This window comes from Amblyomma americanum, chromosome 8 (assembly GCF_052857255.1).
Source record: "Amblyomma americanum isolate KBUSLIRL-KWMA chromosome 8, ASM5285725v1, whole genome shotgun sequence".
NCBI classification, from domain to species: domain Eukaryota; kingdom Metazoa; phylum Arthropoda; class Arachnida; order Ixodida; family Ixodidae; genus Amblyomma; species Amblyomma americanum.
The window spans coordinates 39,957,588-39,976,212 of record NC_135504.1 but is presented as its reverse complement, the minus strand read 5'-3'; the positions used below and the strand labels follow the sequence as shown (position 1 = coordinate 39,976,212).

The window sequence follows — 18,625 nt, the reverse complement described above, 5'->3', positions numbered from 1 at the left end:
TCAAAATAGTTAGACACTGTAAGATTAAAATATTGGGATCTGTGAAATTAAAACCCTAAGCATCATGGAATAATATCCTGTTTCAAAGATAAACTGACCTAAAGTTTCAGAAAAAAAATATAGCGACGTTTGTATTGGTGGCCGAATCTGTCCGCATGAAAATGGTGGACAACATTCTACTAGCTCTGTTGAGAAATATTTTTTGCTGCGTTTCCAGGCTTGCATAAAAGGCGCCCTACTTGAACGACGGATGATGCTAAGTTCACCTGAAACAAAATCAGTGCTAGGTGAGAGCACGTCCTAACAAAGAGCTGTGAGTTTGCAGTGCCCACATATGTGTACAAATAGCCTTGAAGGGTTAAAGGAATAGAGATACGAACCTTTTGAATGCGTGTTTTTTTCTTTGGCATGATGCGCAAGACAGTAGTGCATATATGAGTCAAGACGTGGAACTCATCTATGCCACGTAAATCACCTATGATGAAATTTTTTCCCGTAGCGCTTCGGTTTAAACAGCTGAACGTCGGCTGTGACGTCACAGACGAGATGAGGCAACGCGAGTCATGCAAAACCTGTGATACAGTCGCTGCTTCATTTTCTGTGATTTCAACTCCTGGGGAGGGTAGCTCGAGAGTTGATGCTAATTAAAAGGAATAATAATAATAATACTTGGTTTTGGAAGAAAGGAAATGGCGCAGTATCTGTCTCATATATCGTTGGACACCTGAACCGCGCCGTAAGGGAAGGGATAGAGGAGGGAGTGAAAGAAGAAAGGAATAAGAGGTGCCGTAGTGGAGGGCTCCGGAATAATTTCGACCACCTGGGGATCTTTAACGTGCACTGACATCGCACAGCACACGGGCGCCTTAGCGTTTTTCCTCCATAAAAAGGAAGAAAGCAGAAACGATATATCAGCTTTGTATAACCCACACGACCTCAAATCGTCTGTGACGTCACAGCCGTCATTCACCCGTTGAAACCGAAAGCGTTCCCGGGTTCGAACGCGACCGCGGCGGCTGTGTTTTTATGGAGGAAAAACACTAAGGCGCCCGTGTGCTGTGTGATGTCAGTGCGCGTTAAAGATCCCCAGGTGGTCGAAAATTATTCCGGAGCCCTCCACTACGGCCCCACTTTCTTCCTTTCTTTTTTCACTCCCTCCTTTATCCCTTCCCTTGCGGCGTGGTTCAGGTGTCCAACGACATACGAGACAGATACTGCGCCATTTCCTTTCCCACAAAACCAATTATTATTATTATTATTAATATTATTATTATTATTATTATTATTATTATTATTATGTTAGAAACAAAATTTAAGTATAAAGTATTTACCGTTTGTTTGCGCAATCCACGTGGCTGTCCATGTTTTATAATGTGCTACGCATCATTCCAAAGACAGAACACACAACTCAAATTTGGTGTCTCTGCTCATTCAAGTATCATCGTAATAACCGTGGCCGTGACATGTTTTCATCCAGCCTCTTAGCGTGCGAACCTTCGGTCTCAGGGTTATCGACCTGATCTGCCATATACCCGCTGTGGTAGCTAAGTGCCCCTTGGTAGACAATAGAGGCCGTTTTCGTGGATTGCTCAAATTCTGTGATCTCTTTGGGAGTTCTGTTAAGAGCGCTGAATAATAAATAACTACCATGGGTAATTTATAGCCTGGAAGTTTGATTTTGTGGGTATGTGTGATTGCTCAATAGAAATTTTAGACAGCGTTGAACATTCAAGCAGGCCTTGAAGCAACAGGACTACAACACACAAGTCTTGAGTACGATGAAGCAGTTTGTAGCAATAAAATTTCATTAGGCACAATTTTATGTCAACGACTTGGCACCCATAAACTTCTTCTTACCCTCATGTGGTTTACACTTTTGCAGTGTCAGACAATAAGGAAGAAAAAAAAACACGGTTGCTTCAAACTGAACTTTTTCATGTTGTTATCGGACGCGAAAGAAAAACTTTCATCTTTTTAGGTTTTTTCATTTATTTAGCGCTTGGCGGTCAAGCGGAGGTAACATAGAGGTAATTCGATGCATTCTCGCAATATCGGGCTAGCGGCTGTCGTCCCCTAATAACTCCTCGCGTGCCTTTTTCTAATTAATTGTATCAATTATGTGCCCTCGCTCGCTAAACTACTTTCTTATTCACCTCCCATAATTCGCTAATACTTATCTCTTACTATACTCTGTCCGCTCTCGGGTAGCACTCAAGTAGCGCCCTCTTCTGGGCGCTTGGTGAGGCAGCGAGCGCCGGCGTGGGCCGGGATGATTTACTTTGTTTATTCACGGGCGCGCGTGCCCCAAACGACAAATGCAGACCCCCCTCTCTCTCCTCCTTCCCCCTCTGTCTCTTCACCAAGCCGGCGAACCGGCCAGCCAGCCTTGAAGCTGACCAGTCGATCATGAGGCCGCGCGGGGCGATGCAGTGCGCTCGGGTCGCCGCCTCGCGTCTTGGCAACCGCAGCGATCATCGGCGACCAATATAGGCTGGCCGCTCGATCAATGCCACTCACATTGGCTGCCCGTGCGCCGCTCGGGCTAGTCGCGATCTAAACGCTCGCGGAGAGACAATGCCCAGCGCGCTCTGGCGGGACTATTTCTTTCCTCCTCCTCCTCCTCCTCCCCCCTCCGAGCCCGGAGAGTGGCAGTTAGGCCGGGAAAGTCTGTGTCAAGTGCTGTTCTCCGTTTGCGGCGGTGTGCGCGAACGTCGTCTGCTTTGAATAGCGTTCGAGCTGTTCAGCGAGCGCTGTCTGCTCCAAAAGGCTGTTTTCGTCTGCTTGAGGCGCTGCGCACGGAGCCGTCTGCTTCGGCGAACGTCAACGTTCTCAGAGGAAGTTCGTCAACCTGGTTACGTGCAGAGTGAACTTCGTCTGCTTCAATGAACATGGACTGTTATTAGCTGGAGTTTGCCTGCCTGGAAGGTCCCGTACAGAGTGAAGTTCGTCTGCTTCTTACCAACGTTAGTATGCTTCAGTGCACGTGAACTGTTCTGATCGGAAATCCCTCATATGCTTCGATGAGTGACCATCGTCACACTATTTGGTGGAGTTCTACTGTTTTGGCGAAGGTCAACTTCAGTGAAGTTGAAGTTCATCTGCCTCAGGTTCCATAAAAAGCGAAACTTCGTCTGCCTCAGATGCTGCAAAGAGTGAATTTCGTCTGCTTTCAGCTGCGAGTTCGTCTGCTTCAAGTATCGTCGACTGTTCTCGGAGGAAGTTTGTCCGCCTCACGGGCCGTACAGAGTGAACCTCGTCTGCTTTCTTCCGGAATTAATCTGTTTAAGTGAGCGTCGTCTGCCACACGCAGAGCTTCGCTTGCTTTGGGTGCCACGTTTTTAGTGAACGCTGGCTGATCGCAGCAGCAAAAGTTCGTCTGCTAAACTTAACGTCGATCGCACTTAGCAGGAGTTCATGAGTTTCAAGTTTTATGCATCTAGCGATAATTACGCAGTGATACACCTGCGCTGACAGTGGACGATGATGTCACAATAAGAGGGCGTCAATTTCTGTGGATGTCTGCTTGTATTCAGCTGTCGCACACCGAGTGACGTCGAATCTGTATTGTTCGAAGTGAACTCGACCGAGTTCTTCCCACGCAAACTGCCTGAAGTGACGGCGTGCGCTTTATGTATTCGTCTATTTCCGCGAGATAGTGTTGCGAAAGCGTATCGTTCGATCGTGAGCTTCCTTCGAAGAACTGTCTGTTGTTGGCAACGCGCATCGGGTGCACATCTGCGCGTTTTGATTGGCGCTGCCAACTGGCCCAAAGTCAGACGGCTTCAGGTTCGCTGTTTAGAGAGAGTTTACCGTCGCTTTATGCTCATCCGGCTCGTGACATTTAACTTGCCAACCAAGGCTGCATCTTAAGGTGTGGATGTAGGTATAACGACCCTCAGCTGCAGCGCACGTATTGTGTTTCGCAGATCGACCTTTCTTCTAGAAACATTCTTTTTTCACTTCCGAACAGGCCGCGCGTGTGTAGGCGGGGCGCGTTCGAAGAGTTCTTCCTTTTTTGCGCCTTTCCGACCATCTGCAGAATTTTGAGCTTGTTTTTCGAGTGCAGTCTGCCCGCTTTTGCTGCCGCATCGCTAGTCATATTGATCTTTCTGAACGCGCGTGCTTTAGTGTCGCAATAGCTTTCACGTTAGCGCAAAGGCAGTCGGTAGGTTTCGCACAAACATCTTCTGCGTCTGAAACATTTGCATCTGTATTTTCCTTCTCATGAAAAATTGTCTGTCGTTTGCGCACCATCACGTGACACCGTCGGTTTCCTAAAGCACCGTCTTCTTTGTACCAACCATCACCGAATATTCCGCATTGTGTGCGCACCTCCGGTGTAGCAGCGGTGTCACTATAAATCGCTTTGTCCGCATTTCCGTGATGGATGCACGTGCCGTCGCACCGTAACTGAGGCCAACAGACGCGGCTTTTTGCAAGTGGTTCTTCAGACAGCTGCGTGGGCGCAGAGCAGCGCGTTTTCAACAGCTGTCCTCAAGTGGGGTTTCTTTTTACATCGTAACCTTCTTTCTTGGATCACTTGCTCGGCGGTTGCGAAAAACTGCTGAAAGACCGCTCTCGCTTTAACTGCCTTGTGAGCTACAAAAGACTAGATCATTCTTCACCACCTGCATAGCTCTTATACAAGCTTGGTCGTTCTCGTAACTTCCGCCCTGACCATCCAGTCAGAACCAGTGGTCTACTTCGCATTTCGCTGTTCAACTGCCGACAATCGGACACTTGTACCCACAAGCTAGTTTGGTTGACGGTCTCTCCACTTTTCTTGCATTGTACTCCGGCGTTTGCATCTTTGTACACCGTGGTTTACCAGTTCGACACCATCACCGCGTTCTTCTGAATCCGTGCAGAAGGTCTGACCTTTGAGCCTTGACTTCCAAGAGGCCACTGTCGCCATATCAGCAAAGACCAAATAACAGAGGCCCAAAGGAGCACATTTCAGGCTTTGACGAAGCGGAATGGACGTGTTTGTCTCGACTGACTTCACTGAGGACCAGTAGAGGTGAAGGGTACCAGGCAGCTTGGATGAATTCGCATCGGTACATTGGCAAGGCCTCTGGTCTCGCGTGTGGACTGAACACCAGAAGGCCAAGAGGGAAGACATCATCACCTGGGGAAAAAAGGTCTGTGAGGCAAGGAACGAGGACCATGTGCGCTGTGCGCGATGACATGCCAGTTGTGAAAGTGCGTGAAATCACGATACTGGGACGGTGACCTCTGCGCGTCGCCTGGTGACCGGAACTCCGTCGACCAACACACAAGTGCGCTTCAGGAAGGAAAGGGCATAAGCAGGTACAGTACATGATCGCGATGCATGTGTACAACAGTTAGGTGACAATTACTCATTAGCATGCATCTGAGCGCTGCCACACAAGAAAGAAAGAAAGCTAAGCAGCTTTCTGAGAAGCATTGCATCTGAAAAATACGCCCTGGTCCAGGGATCGAGCGCGGGACCATCACCTACCCGGGGCAGTCACTGTAATAACTTACTAAACCAGGACGGCTAGCATACGGTAGGGCTAGAGCGAATTGATCGAGGGCAGTGTTAGTCCAATAGATCATTGTGGATAGTACAGGGCAAAAAAGACGAAAGACCAAGGAAGACGACAACACAGACGAGAGCTGATGACAGGAACCTTTCCACTACAACAGCTACAACACTACAACAGCTTGGCCTTTGTTTGAGCGGCCCAATCATATTGTCGTTTGAAGCCACCATACTTGGGAACAGCCATACGTCTGTTTTTACCGCCGTCCAAAAATTTTTAATGCAATCAAATCGGCTACCTTGGTAATTTTTTCAATATTCTTTTTATTCTTACAATTATCATTATATTTTAACTACTCGGCTATAAACCTCATTGTCGATCTCCTGCGTGCGTTATGGATTTTCCTTTTCATTTCGCTGTTCCTTTTTGTTTACTTCTTCTTTCCTCAGCATTCATTTTATTTTCGTCCAGGAAATATTCATCTGAAAAACTCTCTGTGCCCCCCAATGCTTGGCCAATCCCCCTATGTGGGCATGTGCCATTGTATATGAGGACAACAACAACAACAACCTTTCCTCCGCCTTCTTTGTCGCGGTGTATTATTCGCATTGAACTGTTACTCACTCGTCCAGCTATCCATCCTTCTTTAATCCATAGTATTCTTAGAGGAAACCCCAAGATCGAGTAGAGCTGATTCCCGGGGCGGGCAGCTGTCCCTAGTTATATCCCCGGAGCAGGGAAAACTTTGCTTCAAGAGCGAATCTTTTGAGAAAGTTGTAAATCTTTCCTTTGCAGCCAGCGTTTTCGAACACTTTGTTATACTTGACGTGTAGTGATTCAGCAACGCACTGATGACAATGAGTTTTTGAAGAGTATGCGGGGAATATCTTTAAACGCACGCGTCTTAAAGGCAGGCAACGAATACAGTTAGGGCGATTGGTTATTGACGAGAAGAGGCTGCACAGAGCTGATTTGACGGGACAGGAGGAGGATGCAGACAGGATTGAGTTAGTCGTTCCGTATGGGATAAGTCAGAATTCTGCTTTTAATTACATTAGTACAAATTATTTTTGACCATCAGCACTTCGTCGCCCATGTAGTATTGGCCGGTGCTCCACAGTATGTAGTACCATTTTTTATTTGAAGCCAACAACAACATCAGAACTCACCCTATATAGCGCACAAAAAACGAGCATGCACGGACAGAAAGACACCACAACAGCATTCTGTGGTGTCCTTCTGTCCATCTGTGCTTGTTTTTTTGTGCGCTGGGGTGAACGCAAGCATGTGGAACTAACCAGCCTAGCAATTTTTCTTGAACAATGTTGACGTGCGATGTGCGACCAGTAAACATAACAGCCTATCCAGCATCCGATCCCAGTTTGCACTGAGAATCTGCATTCATGCTATGTACAATACTTCTCCAGTTTTTAAAGCTTTGAGCAAGATAGACGTACTGGCTGCGTTTGCGACCGCTATGTGCAGATTTCACGACAGAGTAAAAGGGAAGTGAATGACTTGTTGTTTTGCGCGTTTCGCCTAAATGTCACCTCTAGTTTTTCATTTTGGCTGATGGGGAACTGCCGGCTTCACTGCGCTCTCATTCACCAAAAACGGGTAACATATAGGTGGGACTTTCTACCCTTAGGAGCGACTCGTGACATTACTGATCTCTGAGCGGAGCTACGCCTATTATGCAGACACTAGAAATAGAATGTTCCGAATAAAACAGATTCCCTAAAGCTCCATGCATACACAGGGTATCAAATGGTTGCGCAAGCTATGAAGTTGTACCTTAGGGGTCCGAGTTTTCGGTTTTATTTCGAAAACTCAGCGGACTTCTTTCGTTGTTTATTTCAGAACGCGAATTTCGTTTTTTTTTTTTTGGCGAATAATATTTTCGACGAATGAAGTGCTGACTTTTTACGGTGATTTAACTTGGCAGTCCTGTGTGGTCAAAAGTCACTTAGAAGGTGTCTCGGAGTTAGTGATATTATGAACAGTTAATTTGCCAGTAATTAATGTGGAAACAGTAGTGCTTGGAGCTGTGCTTGTACGAGGAAATTGCTATCGTAATAAAAAAAGTTAACGCAAGTTCGATCAGATAGCCGAACAGAAGAAAAGCGCAAGTGAAAGTTTACCTATAAAAAATAGGTTGACAGTTTGCCGTTGCGTTGTCGTGTTGGGTTGAGTGAGATGGCAGTGCATTAAATTGTTCGCGTGTTGATGGCACCGATGGAACAGCCACTCAGTGGTCGCGGTATAGCCAAAACATGATACTTTCTCGGGACGCCCGTTCCCTGTTTCGTGTTCCTATATATCCAGGAACACTAGTGGTGCTTCCCGATGTGTATAGGGGCGTTAAACTTGCGTAGCAATACTCGATCATATCGCACAACTGTGCCGCTTATCCGCCAATACCACCGTCGATTCACGCCCCTGGCTCGTCTACTTACTTAATTTTCGACTTTAACTTTACGTTACTCGTACTCAGCCGCCATCTGTAAATGCCTTGCATGCGAACAAAACCGCCGTTTTTGGTTAAATCGAGAAGTACAGCTCCTACTTATACCGGACCTCTACGCCGCACTGAGTAGATGAGTTTCCGGTTAAAGCATAAAGATATCTGCAAGCTGTCTAATGGTGTCTTCGACTGGTCGCTTTAGATCGCTCTAGAGCGCTCTGAGAGGCGGCCGCACATTCGGCTGGTCGAAACCGGGCGCTCTGACTACATTCGGCTGGTTGTTTCTGAGCGCTCGCCTCCAGCTCAGAGCGCTCTGACGCGCTCCGAGAAAAAAGTCGGAGCGGCTCCGAGATGTGTTCACGTGACAGAGCCACTTCCGCTACGTCGCGGAAGCGGTGCGAGTTAACCGCGGCATTCCCTACTCGTAGGCAGAAGCAAGTGTCGGCTTTTGGTGTAGTCACGCATTTGTAGCGTCCTTGCTGAGTTGTGTTTTGCGTGGGCCGCGCTGTGTGAAACAAAAAAAATGTCCAAGAGGCGCCGGTTAACTACGCTACTGTTGAGTGTTGACACCAGCGGTGCCGCGGCGGGGTTCCGGAAGTGACGGCCCCCTTCTGCCTCCTGCGCTTCCGCTCTAAGAATTCGCAGACCATTCGGCTTGACCAGTCTCGCTATGCGCTCGGAGCGAGAGCGGCTCCCACTCTGCCAGATCAAAACCGGATCGCGGGAGCGACCAGTCGAAGACACCATAAGTAAAAAGGCAGATGTGGAGCTGAAAGCATATAAATCAGCAGCATGGTCAACCTTGGAATACGCAAACATAAAGTGAATTCGAAATAAGCAGCATCTGGTCAACGAACTTGAACGTGTTTCGAGATTCGTTTTAGACTTATACTTTCCGCATACCAAACAACGCAGTCTGTAACAAAACTATTTTCGCGGGCGCACCTACTAGCAATGGTTATACTCGGAGAAAAATAGCTATGGTTGATATTCTTGTTTATCAGAAAAAAGTTCAATTTGGACTGCTTCATGCACCTGCGCCCACCGGGAAGGTTTCTTTTTTGTATGAACGATTTATACGCCGTTATGGCCTACGTTCCGGGATTTTACTGACCTATATTTTCGCTTCTCTCGCAAATAATTCTTCACAGGAAACAACCTTGACCCGCACGTGTACTTGGCAACGCTAATTTACTGAAATGCTTTGCAAAAAAAAAAGTTCTACCTTCACTGTGATGACTGATCGTGTCTTTCGCTCCCTGCAGAAGCCCGAAGGGCTAAAAGTGTTGGAAATAAAAGCCAGTTTGCTCCAGGTAAAGTTCGCCAACAGTTACAGTGGCAGAACCACCGGGCGCTCCTCACCGGCGCGCGCCTGTTTAAACTCCCGCTGCCTTTTTCAGGCTCCTATACACTACCCGAGCCTGTTTCATCATTCAGCATGCTTCGCTACTCCGTTTACTCGATCGCCGTTAGGCGCTGAAAATAGCCGATGCTCGCAAAGCACGTATAGCTTCTCGCCGCAGTCAGCGGCAGTGCGGTGAGTTTACTCGGACTCAACTTACGAGCCAGGCCGCGACCAAACCTCGAATGACGCGCCGCAGCGCAAATGAAGGAGGGCAGTGTGAGGTGAATAAAAGAGGCTGTAACGCCCTGGCTATCTGCGCTGTCGTCGGCGCGCCAGTAAACAGGCGCGTGCTGAAACGACGCGTCGTCGGTCGCTCGTATACCTCACTGCTGAAACATGCAAGACCTACAGCGGGAGCGGCCCGCGGTCTCTAGCTTAGGTTAGATGGCGCGAATGGCGCAGCAAAGCCTCGCATGCAGGATGTGCGGTTGAGACGCGGTGTTCTTTGCGTAGCTTAGACCGTCTTTCTGAGAGGATTTTCTGGTCTCGCGTGGTCTTGTAGAAGGGCCGGGTTAAACATGCATGTCCGTTGGTTTATAGAAGATGGTCAGTGTTTCGTAAAATGCCGCCAAGCGAGGAAGGTGATCGAAGTTCGGTGACATTGTAGAAGCCGGGCGGCGTACTTAGGCGAAGTTAGGTGAGCTGTTACCTAAATTCTCTAGTTATTTTTCTCTTTGAGTAATGTTTTAAAAACTTGGACATCCCATCAGCATTCGGAGGTCGTGGGTTCAGATCCCACTGGCGGCATGTGGCTGTTTTTCTTCTGTTTTCTAAACAGTTGTATTTCAGCGCCAAAATAATTACACTATTATCATATTTATTAAACCCACAAATTATAAAATAAGAGAAAACATTCCCCTATGCTACTTGGTTTCGGTAACTATTGCCTTCCTTAATAGATCTGTATGTCATAACGAGGCCCTGATTTCCTTTCCCTTATCTATCGAAACAAAGGGGCTCATATATTTAGCCGCTGTGTTTGTGTCATGTTAGCCGTTCTTCCCTATGAGCCATAAAGGCGAAAAGAATTTTTAAAACTCGGAAGCGTTACTAGTCCCATTACGAGAAAAGCCGGTGTGCGCGTGCTCGCAGATGGCACAGAAAATTCCAGCGATGACAACAAAAATAAGGTGACGTCATCAAGCGGTCGTATGACGCACACAGCAAGCCGAGCACCGCCACTTCAAACAAAGTCCTACACATGTCGTTCATCTATATAGGTATACTTCCCACTGGTCGACCGGGGCGCCAGTCTTCCCAACGTTCGTACCAAAATTATGACGCAACCGTTTGTCGTACCGCGTTCCGGGTGGAGTCATACGCGATTTCTCATTGCATACAGCTTACACGTGTTAGTCAAGCTGGAGGCTAGCTTGCGACAGGGATTCGAACCGACGACATAAACACCTTCAATTGTATGCCTTACCACATTTTTCGTCTCAAAACTTTGATGCAACCGTTTGTCGTACAGCGTTACGGGCGGCGTCATACGCGCGCGCGTGAATGTGTGGGTGGCGTTATACATTGCGCCACCGGAAACGGCGTAGACAGTAGAGCGCGTTGCCTCATGCTTTCACGTTCTCACACGTGAACAGTCTTAAATGCCTCTGCCGAATTTTTTTTTTCTTGGCGGACAACAAGCGCATTCTTCCGAAAACGGAAATGTTGTTGTGCAGGCTGGTAGCCATTGCACACCTGGTATGCATGGTGATCGAGAGAGAATATTACTTATAAAAAGCATGAATCCAGCACATTATGGATGTGAAGAATCAAAAGCGGCAGATCGGTTTTCATTATGTGTGGCCTAGCTGGGTGTAGCAACGTCGTCAGATTAAAGGTGGACACGGTACTTTTTGATTCCAACGCTCTATAGAATGCCGGCACCGAGCCCCCCTATCCTAGACATCTCTATGTCCAGCTTTGCTGCACAGAAAATCCTGCGTACATTTAGCTGCCATTGCGAACAGCCAGCTGCAAGAGACTAAGCGTTCCGCTATGGCAGAACTCATTGATTTGCTCACATAACAATATTCACGTGCCTTGTGGTGTGGCGAAACTGTAAGCAAATGCAGCCGTCGTTTTCTTTTTGCTACCATGGAATTTCATGAGGACACTGCCTAGCTACCTCTGGGAAAACAGCCTCTCACGCATCAAGCAACCATTCTTCGAAGTAAATATGCGCACATGTTGAATTATTCTGCTTGTGCGTGGTGTATCCGTGATTGCATTGACATTTTTCCTAAGTTCAGCGTTGTCGGCACACAACGCCGGTGTCTGTTTTAATGCCATCAAGCTGCTCGACTTTTCCTTCCGGATGATACAGCATAAAACATGTGTTCTGTATTCAACTACGAACAAACACTTCAGACATCGAGCCAACCTGTCTGTAGCACTATACCGGCGTCCTCTCGAGTACCATCACTCTCGTTGGCGCGACATTTAGTGATTGTCGTCTCTTACCAAGCTACACAAGGTTATCAAAATACAAGAATGGACACTTCTGGTGTCTAAATAAAAAAAATATCTGCGCTGTTTCTTCCGGAATATATCGTAACAGCACTCTGTGCCAAGTGCAAAAAAACTCTCACAACGACAACACTGTGAACAAAATATACGTCGGAGTTATGGCTAGAACCCAAAGACCCAAGTACCCCAGTACCCTCGGACGCAGGTACCCAGGTACCAAGGAATCGGGACCCGGGGCCCAGATACCAAGGACCCAGGTACCTGGGACTCAATTACCCAGAGACCCAAGTACCCATGTTCCCAGGGACCCAGGTACCTGGGACCCAGGTACCCAAGTGCCCAGATACCCAGGGAGACACAGTGCAACAACACTGAAAGTCGAAATCGAAAGATCGACGAACAGCACCACCACGCTTAATCTGTTTCTTCATCTGGCCCTGCAGTTGGGTCCTTTTATTATAAATCTCTTAATACCTTATTGGGTAATGTTCATTGTAGATTTCCTGATCTTGCTCAAAATTTCGCGGTCACTTATCGATTCAGTCGAGTCCCCTTTGTCGTCGCAGGCAACATGCTGTCGTGGATGATCAGCCGCAAGCGGGAGCTGGACCTGCAGGAGCAGGCCATGCGGCGCGAGCAGGAGGCCAATGCACTCGAATACGAGATGAAGCGGCGCGCCCTGCAGCGGGACCTGCAAGACCGGCGACGCCTGGCCGCCACCAGGGGAACCGTGCTCTGCATCGTGGGCTGCGGCCTGGCGCTCGGAGCGCTGGGCGTCGCGCTCACCACCGTCGGGGTCCTGCTGCGGGGAGGGCCCTGGAAGGCTCCCTGCATCGTCGCCGGACCCACATGCATCGTCATGGGCTTCCTAGTGTTGCTGCTCTCGGTGGAGACCATCATCAAGTGCCGGCGCGCGCAGCGCTTCCAGCAGTCCGACTCCAAGGAGACGCTCCTGGAGCGGGCCCTCCACAAGGCCGCGGGAAAGACGACCAAGGACACTAACGTGGACGACGCGACGACGCCCAGCAAGCGAAAGAACGCAGTCGCTGCTGGTGGTGCGGGCACTTCGACGGCGAGCAACGCCACGAACTCCCTCCTCCTTGACCCTCAGAGACTTGTGGAGCCACTGCAAGTCGAGGAAAGTGCCGTGGATACTTAGCCGCGAAGGTGGTGGTGGTGATGACTCACGCGCGTGGTCTGTACCCTCTTGAGAGTGGATACGAGTGCGAAATCTGTGCCGGCGTTTCTAAGGGATGAGTGCAGAGTGACGCTGTAAGCGGTAGTGCCGTGAACTCATCGTGAAGCTGAAGTTTCTGCACGTTCTGTGCCTTCTTGTCCACCGGGTGAAGGCTTCTGCAGTCGCCAAAGGAGCAGAGTGCATCGCATACGCTGCCGATGCTTGTCCTTGCGGATCGTGAGCACCGTGGCTTGTGCACGTGCATCTTAACGCAGAGTGGAATCTGAATGCAGTTGAGTGAAAGCCTTAACGCAGACGCCGCGTTGCTGCGACTGATACACCGAGAGGACGGCCATGGATTCCCTGCGCACTCCTCACTGGCCCAGACTTCCCTACGTCTCGTACCGAAGAAGACAACACAACATGAGGATATATCCAGTGAATGAAGACGCTGATTTCGTTTTAGGGACCGCTGATTACAGTGGTTGTTCCCCCTGTCTGAAAGCGCCGTATGTGGACGAACGGTAAACTTTTACAGGGGAACGATGTTTACGTGTATCGTGGTCTGCTACCATTAATCCTTTGTATTCTTAGCCCTCCTTTTCGAAAGGAATTGGACAGGGAGAGCAGACTAAGCGCGGCAGTTACATCCAGCGGGTCATAGTGCCCTTGCGTCTTGATACCACCATGAGGAATCGAACTTTATGGAACACCTCAAGGCTTTCTGCAGGTACGAGTTCCAAGCGAAAACGGGTGTTAAGGCCTAAAGTAGTGATGTTGATAAGCGGTTAATGCTGCTCGATCATGACACGATGGTTGTAATGTGACGCAGGCCACAAAGTCGAAGTTCAGAACCAGTCATGGAGGTGTGTGCTTGGACATAGGAGCAGCCTTTGCACGTTGCAGACGGCACATGCCTGAGTCAGAAAGTAGGATGACTAGCGTGTGCTCATGCAAGCTGTGGGTTGTAAGATTGGGCTCTGCTCGTTTGGCGAGAGCGAAAGTTGAGAAGTGAATTCCCACACCCCGCCCATTGCTAGGCGGGCTAAGCGCATTGGTGCTTGACGGAATGCGCGCAGTTTATAATTCCGCTCTCCCCTAGTCACGTGAACCCTAAAACACAGATGAGATAGCACAGACTGTACAAATTCAGCATGTATCATAAGCCGAAGTATGGCCTCCGCTACAGCATCATATTGGCATATTTTTTAACGCAGTTATTGCAAGCCATACTCCTGCTTGCGACCGATTTTCAGCGTCAATGGCAAGCACACACCCAGATTAACTTACATTTTGCCGAAAACAGAGGGAACTCCGATGCAATGTTGCAATGGTTATGGAGCTTCGAATTGGTTGACACATTGTGTAGACACCATGTAAATGTCTACGCGATTTTTTTCCGGTGAGTTCAAGATTTAAAACGAACAATAACACAGACAAAGCCTTAGGCAAAACGCGGCTGGGCTTTCCTTTTTGCTGAGGGAAGGGGTAACACAGGAGAGATTTCATGGCTAAGTCACTAAACCAGGCGAAAGAAACGACGTAATTGAATGCAGCAAGACAGTACAGAACCTGTTCCATTGATATGTGACTTCATTTCAACATAACCGTAATTGATGCGCATGCGCAGTTCCAAGGTCTTCAGCAAGGAAAAGAAGCCTGCGTGACCCCAGAGTACCGTAGCGCCACGTGTTGTTTCGAGCTGAACATCGCCAGCAACCGAGGCACACCACTGACACGACAAAAAAGCGCTTACCCCAGCCATATCATCATACTGTGAACGTTAATGAATCACCGCATCCTGAACGCCACCCTGAATGAACGCTTTGTCACAGCGACGAGTCCAGTTTGGCTTTTCGCGTCGCCAAGCATCATTCTTGCATTGCCCGTATTCGCCGAAAACTACTCCAACTGGAAACAACCGAGGTTCGTTGCAAAAATCCTGCTTAAAGTGGACATCCCATGCAGACTGTGAGGTGTTTGCGGTGGATACGGAGGTCTGGAATTGTGACTCGCTTGTGTGCACGAAACTCTTCCTCGTTCGTTGAAAGCGCGTCATGGGATTACACCTGCATCCCCGAGGAAGTGTCCTCTGAGGAAGCGACGACTGCGACCAATTTTCGATGCCTGTGAGTGCGGCCCCACCGTGTAACCTGGGATCAAAAAAGAGCACTCTTGGTGAGCCGTAGAAGATAGCGACCCTGGTGTGGCTTCGATAGTCGCTTTTTGCCGTGTCTTTCGTGTCGCTGTTGCTATTTCCTTCTATCTTGTTCCAGTGGGCGTTACTGCCTGTCGTATGTGAGCACGTTTCGACGTTTTGTATATTTATTGTATAGCAGTGATGTCTGAAATGTGTGGTTGTGCAAACGACTCATTGCGATGACGGTGGTCCTAGCGTACGCGGAGGAATCATAGGCGCTGTCCAAGTTTGGCTATATGTACAACGCCAGCTATTTTTCCACACTTCTGCCATGCTAGACGGCAGTGAGAATTCTTACGACTGTGCGTACGCAGTTTGATGGCGTTATACACCGTGTATAAAAAGTCACTCCCTCTACAAAGCTTCTGACGTCCTAAAAATGAGCTAAGTTATTTCAGTAGCCTAAATTTTACTCTTGACCATGAATCTTCAATGTTGTCCTAAATTTTGCCTTGGGCATGGCGCTGGAATTTTCTCCAATTCTGGCATTGAATCCTAGTAGTAGAGCACCCGTGACTACGTGTCTAGTAGTTTATAATGTGCCTTCCAAGGACCAAATCTTAAGTCTTTAAGTCTTTGCGAAGAACAGCGCAGGTCATGCGTCCAGAACAGCCTGCCATATTCACCTACCGGGAAAATTTGTAAAAGCGAATATTTCTATCACTATACTCGCACAACTCGCGTAAGCCAACCGCCGATAGCATGCATCCGCATCTGCCGCATCTTCTTCTATGATTAGTTTCGAATGACGAATTCTCATAGACTTCGGGTTTATCAGAGCGCAATGACTAAGTATGACCTTCCACAGTTCATGCACTTACGTCATTAACTGCCACGCTTTGTAACGAGCGCTGTCGTGCATATTCTCCCGTAATACACTTTCTGGTAAGACTAACTCTGCGGACGCTAACTAACAAATAATTTTTATCTATAGGAATGGTTACATGCGGGAGTGATCTTGAGGGTACCTGTTGAGTGGTCCTTTGCACTAGTCAGGGCAAAACAGCGGTTATGGCGTCGAGGCAAGAGAGATTGATGCAAAAACCTGCGATATTGTGTTTCGGCATGTCAGTCAAGCTTAATCATTCGGTGGGAAGCAATTCTGTTGTGACATCTGTGTCAGATATCGCACATATGTACCTACATATGAAGTATTCATAATAGCGCATAAATATTTATTTTCCAGCCCTCGCGTTACTTTCTGTCGCTCTTTTGGAGTGAATGTCTTTCCTGCTCTCGTGACAGTCAGTGTCTGTACAATGGCGTAGATGTACGAGAATCTTAATCAAAAATTGCACTTGCATTTCGAAACATCCCAATGTGCACAGAAGCTCCCTTGGATGTCCAGTGGACGTTTACGACGTCGATGGGGAGTCAAAGAAAGAGTCAGTACTCATCTGCATATGTCCTTCGTTGTAGCACGGCACCATTTTTGGATGTCCTGTGGACGTCCCGTGGACGTCCAATGGAATTTCAGTATGTCCTTCGTTGCAACAGTACCTAACTCAGTAAGGTTGTAAGGTGGCGTTCCACCGAGTGCGTTACGTTTGTAACGCATTTCAAACTTTCAAGAAAGAAGTAATGAAAAACAAACACCTCTTTTCGTATGCACAGCCAATACCGATCTGTAGTGCTGCCTGCTTTCCGTGACAAGGTTTGCGTGCAGTTGCTTCCCTTACTTTCAGCAAAGCCATCCGGATAGCATCACATCTGAGTCTGCAAGGTCCGTCCTTTTTCTGTGTGGTTCTTGAGTTTTCCGTCCCTCCTTCACGTTCGTGATTGCCTGTCTGAGATCAAGCGCACCACTGAAATATTGTTGAGCATCATATGTGTGTCTGAAATGGAAATGATTTGGCGGTTGAACTGCTGTGCCCGAACGGTGTACCTAAGTTAGTTTCGTGGCCAAGTTGCTCTGCTGAAAGGAATCAGTAGCAGCGCAATCGCATCAAAGCTGGCTTCTCCTATTTCTTTCTCGCATACCGGCGTACGAGCTGCGCTTTTTTTGTAAACGAACTTGACCAACAATCACGCCACGGTGCGGTCGATTTCTTCGTCGTTTTAAATGACATTATATAAAGCGGCTTATAGCGTGCGTTGTTTATTTTGTAAACAAGAACAAAACGCTCGCAGAACCGCAGCTTTTCTATCGCGAGTTGTTTCTCGAAGCTAAATAAACACATTTCCCGTTGGACGTGTTGTTATCGTTTTCGTGTGTGTTACTACTCGAGCGCCATCTCAAGGTGACGATGGAGAGGGGTGCTCAATGCATTCAGCACTGGGTATCGCCGTACCAAAGGCATTGATTTTCCGGAAATTACCTGGTCGAAAAGAGAGGTGCCACTACCTGTGTGATACCATCAACGAACGCTTCATATCCGTTACGGTGGATATGCCGAGAACTTTGGACTTCGTATGTGGCTTGGACAGTGCTTGACCAATGCTCGTTGATTCGACTTCAGGAACGCAGCTGCGTCGCGCTGCTTTGAGTTGCGCGCATGTTAACTTGAATTATTAATGCGAAAGCATTTCTAGGCTATGTCGACACGGTCGTGTCACCAAAGCGTGTCACCAAAGCATGTCCGCAGCGATTGTGACGTCCTCAGATAAGATAGCATCAAACGAATGATTGTGATCGATAGAGGACAATGTGAGAATGATGCGCAGAAAAGTGGATGTCAATAGAATTATTAGTTTATTAATTACAGCCAATAAAGTACGAAACATCAAAATAGCGCGGACGTTGATTTAGTGAGTAGACGGGAAAACATCCGTGGACGAGAAAACACTGGAAAAATAGCCAAAGAAGTGCACATAAGGTTTGAACTGGACTGAAATGTGTGATGACTGATAATTATTAGAACAAAAATTTTCGATAAGTATAGAGTAATTAATTAGAAGCAAACGTCAGTGGCCTCAAAGAGGGGGAAAGACAGGCGACGAGTGTCGAGGAGGCGTCAATGCTTTCATATTCCTCCAATGCGGGTAGCCGCAGTGATTCCTAACGTTTTTTCAACATTTTTCTCTGCCTGGACAAATCTTCTGCAAGTAAATGTTTGGCGTTCGACACGTGTGGACGCTAGAAAAGTATTGCCAGAACTGCATTTGCATTTTCGGTCAATTGCTAGTCTAGCCGAACGCGATATTCACTATTGTTAGCATCTCAGCCGTGGTAGGATGACGGTGTCGCTTCGTTTCCCTGATGTGCTAAGCACGCTGGAGGTTGAACTGGTTCGTGGCGGAAATGTAGAACAAGCAAAAACTCAAGGTCAGAAGCAAGTCCGAACATAACATCGCCATCGGTCGCTGAAAATCAAAATACGGGCCTCAGCTACTCGTGGCTTACCCTGTAAAATGAATACGGTGCAAAATCACGTAAACGAGCCTTATATCGTTGTCATCGAAAAAT

General features: G+C 47.9%; 1 protein-coding gene across 2 annotated transcripts in view; it reads left to right on the top strand.

Annotated features, from left to right (window-relative positions):
* The window catches only part of LOC144101423 (uncharacterized), a 43,962-nt gene extending 26,545 nt beyond the window's left edge, over nucleotides 1-17,417 (top strand). The window contains exons 1-2 of one of the 2 annotated variants that reach the window (XM_077634588.1): nucleotides 2,430-5,310; nucleotides 12,409-17,417. In XM_077634588.1, the coding sequence (XP_077490714.1) occupies nucleotides 12,414-13,001 (588 nt within the window). In that variant the 5' untranslated portion in view covers nucleotides 2,430-5,310; nucleotides 12,409-12,413 and the 3' untranslated portion in view covers nucleotides 13,002-17,417. Of the gene's footprint in view, nucleotides 1-2,429; nucleotides 5,311-12,408 lie in introns of those variants that run through there. The other variant, XM_077634587.1, reaches the window with a different exon arrangement.
* Nucleotides 17,418-18,625: the final 1,208 nt, after the last annotated feature.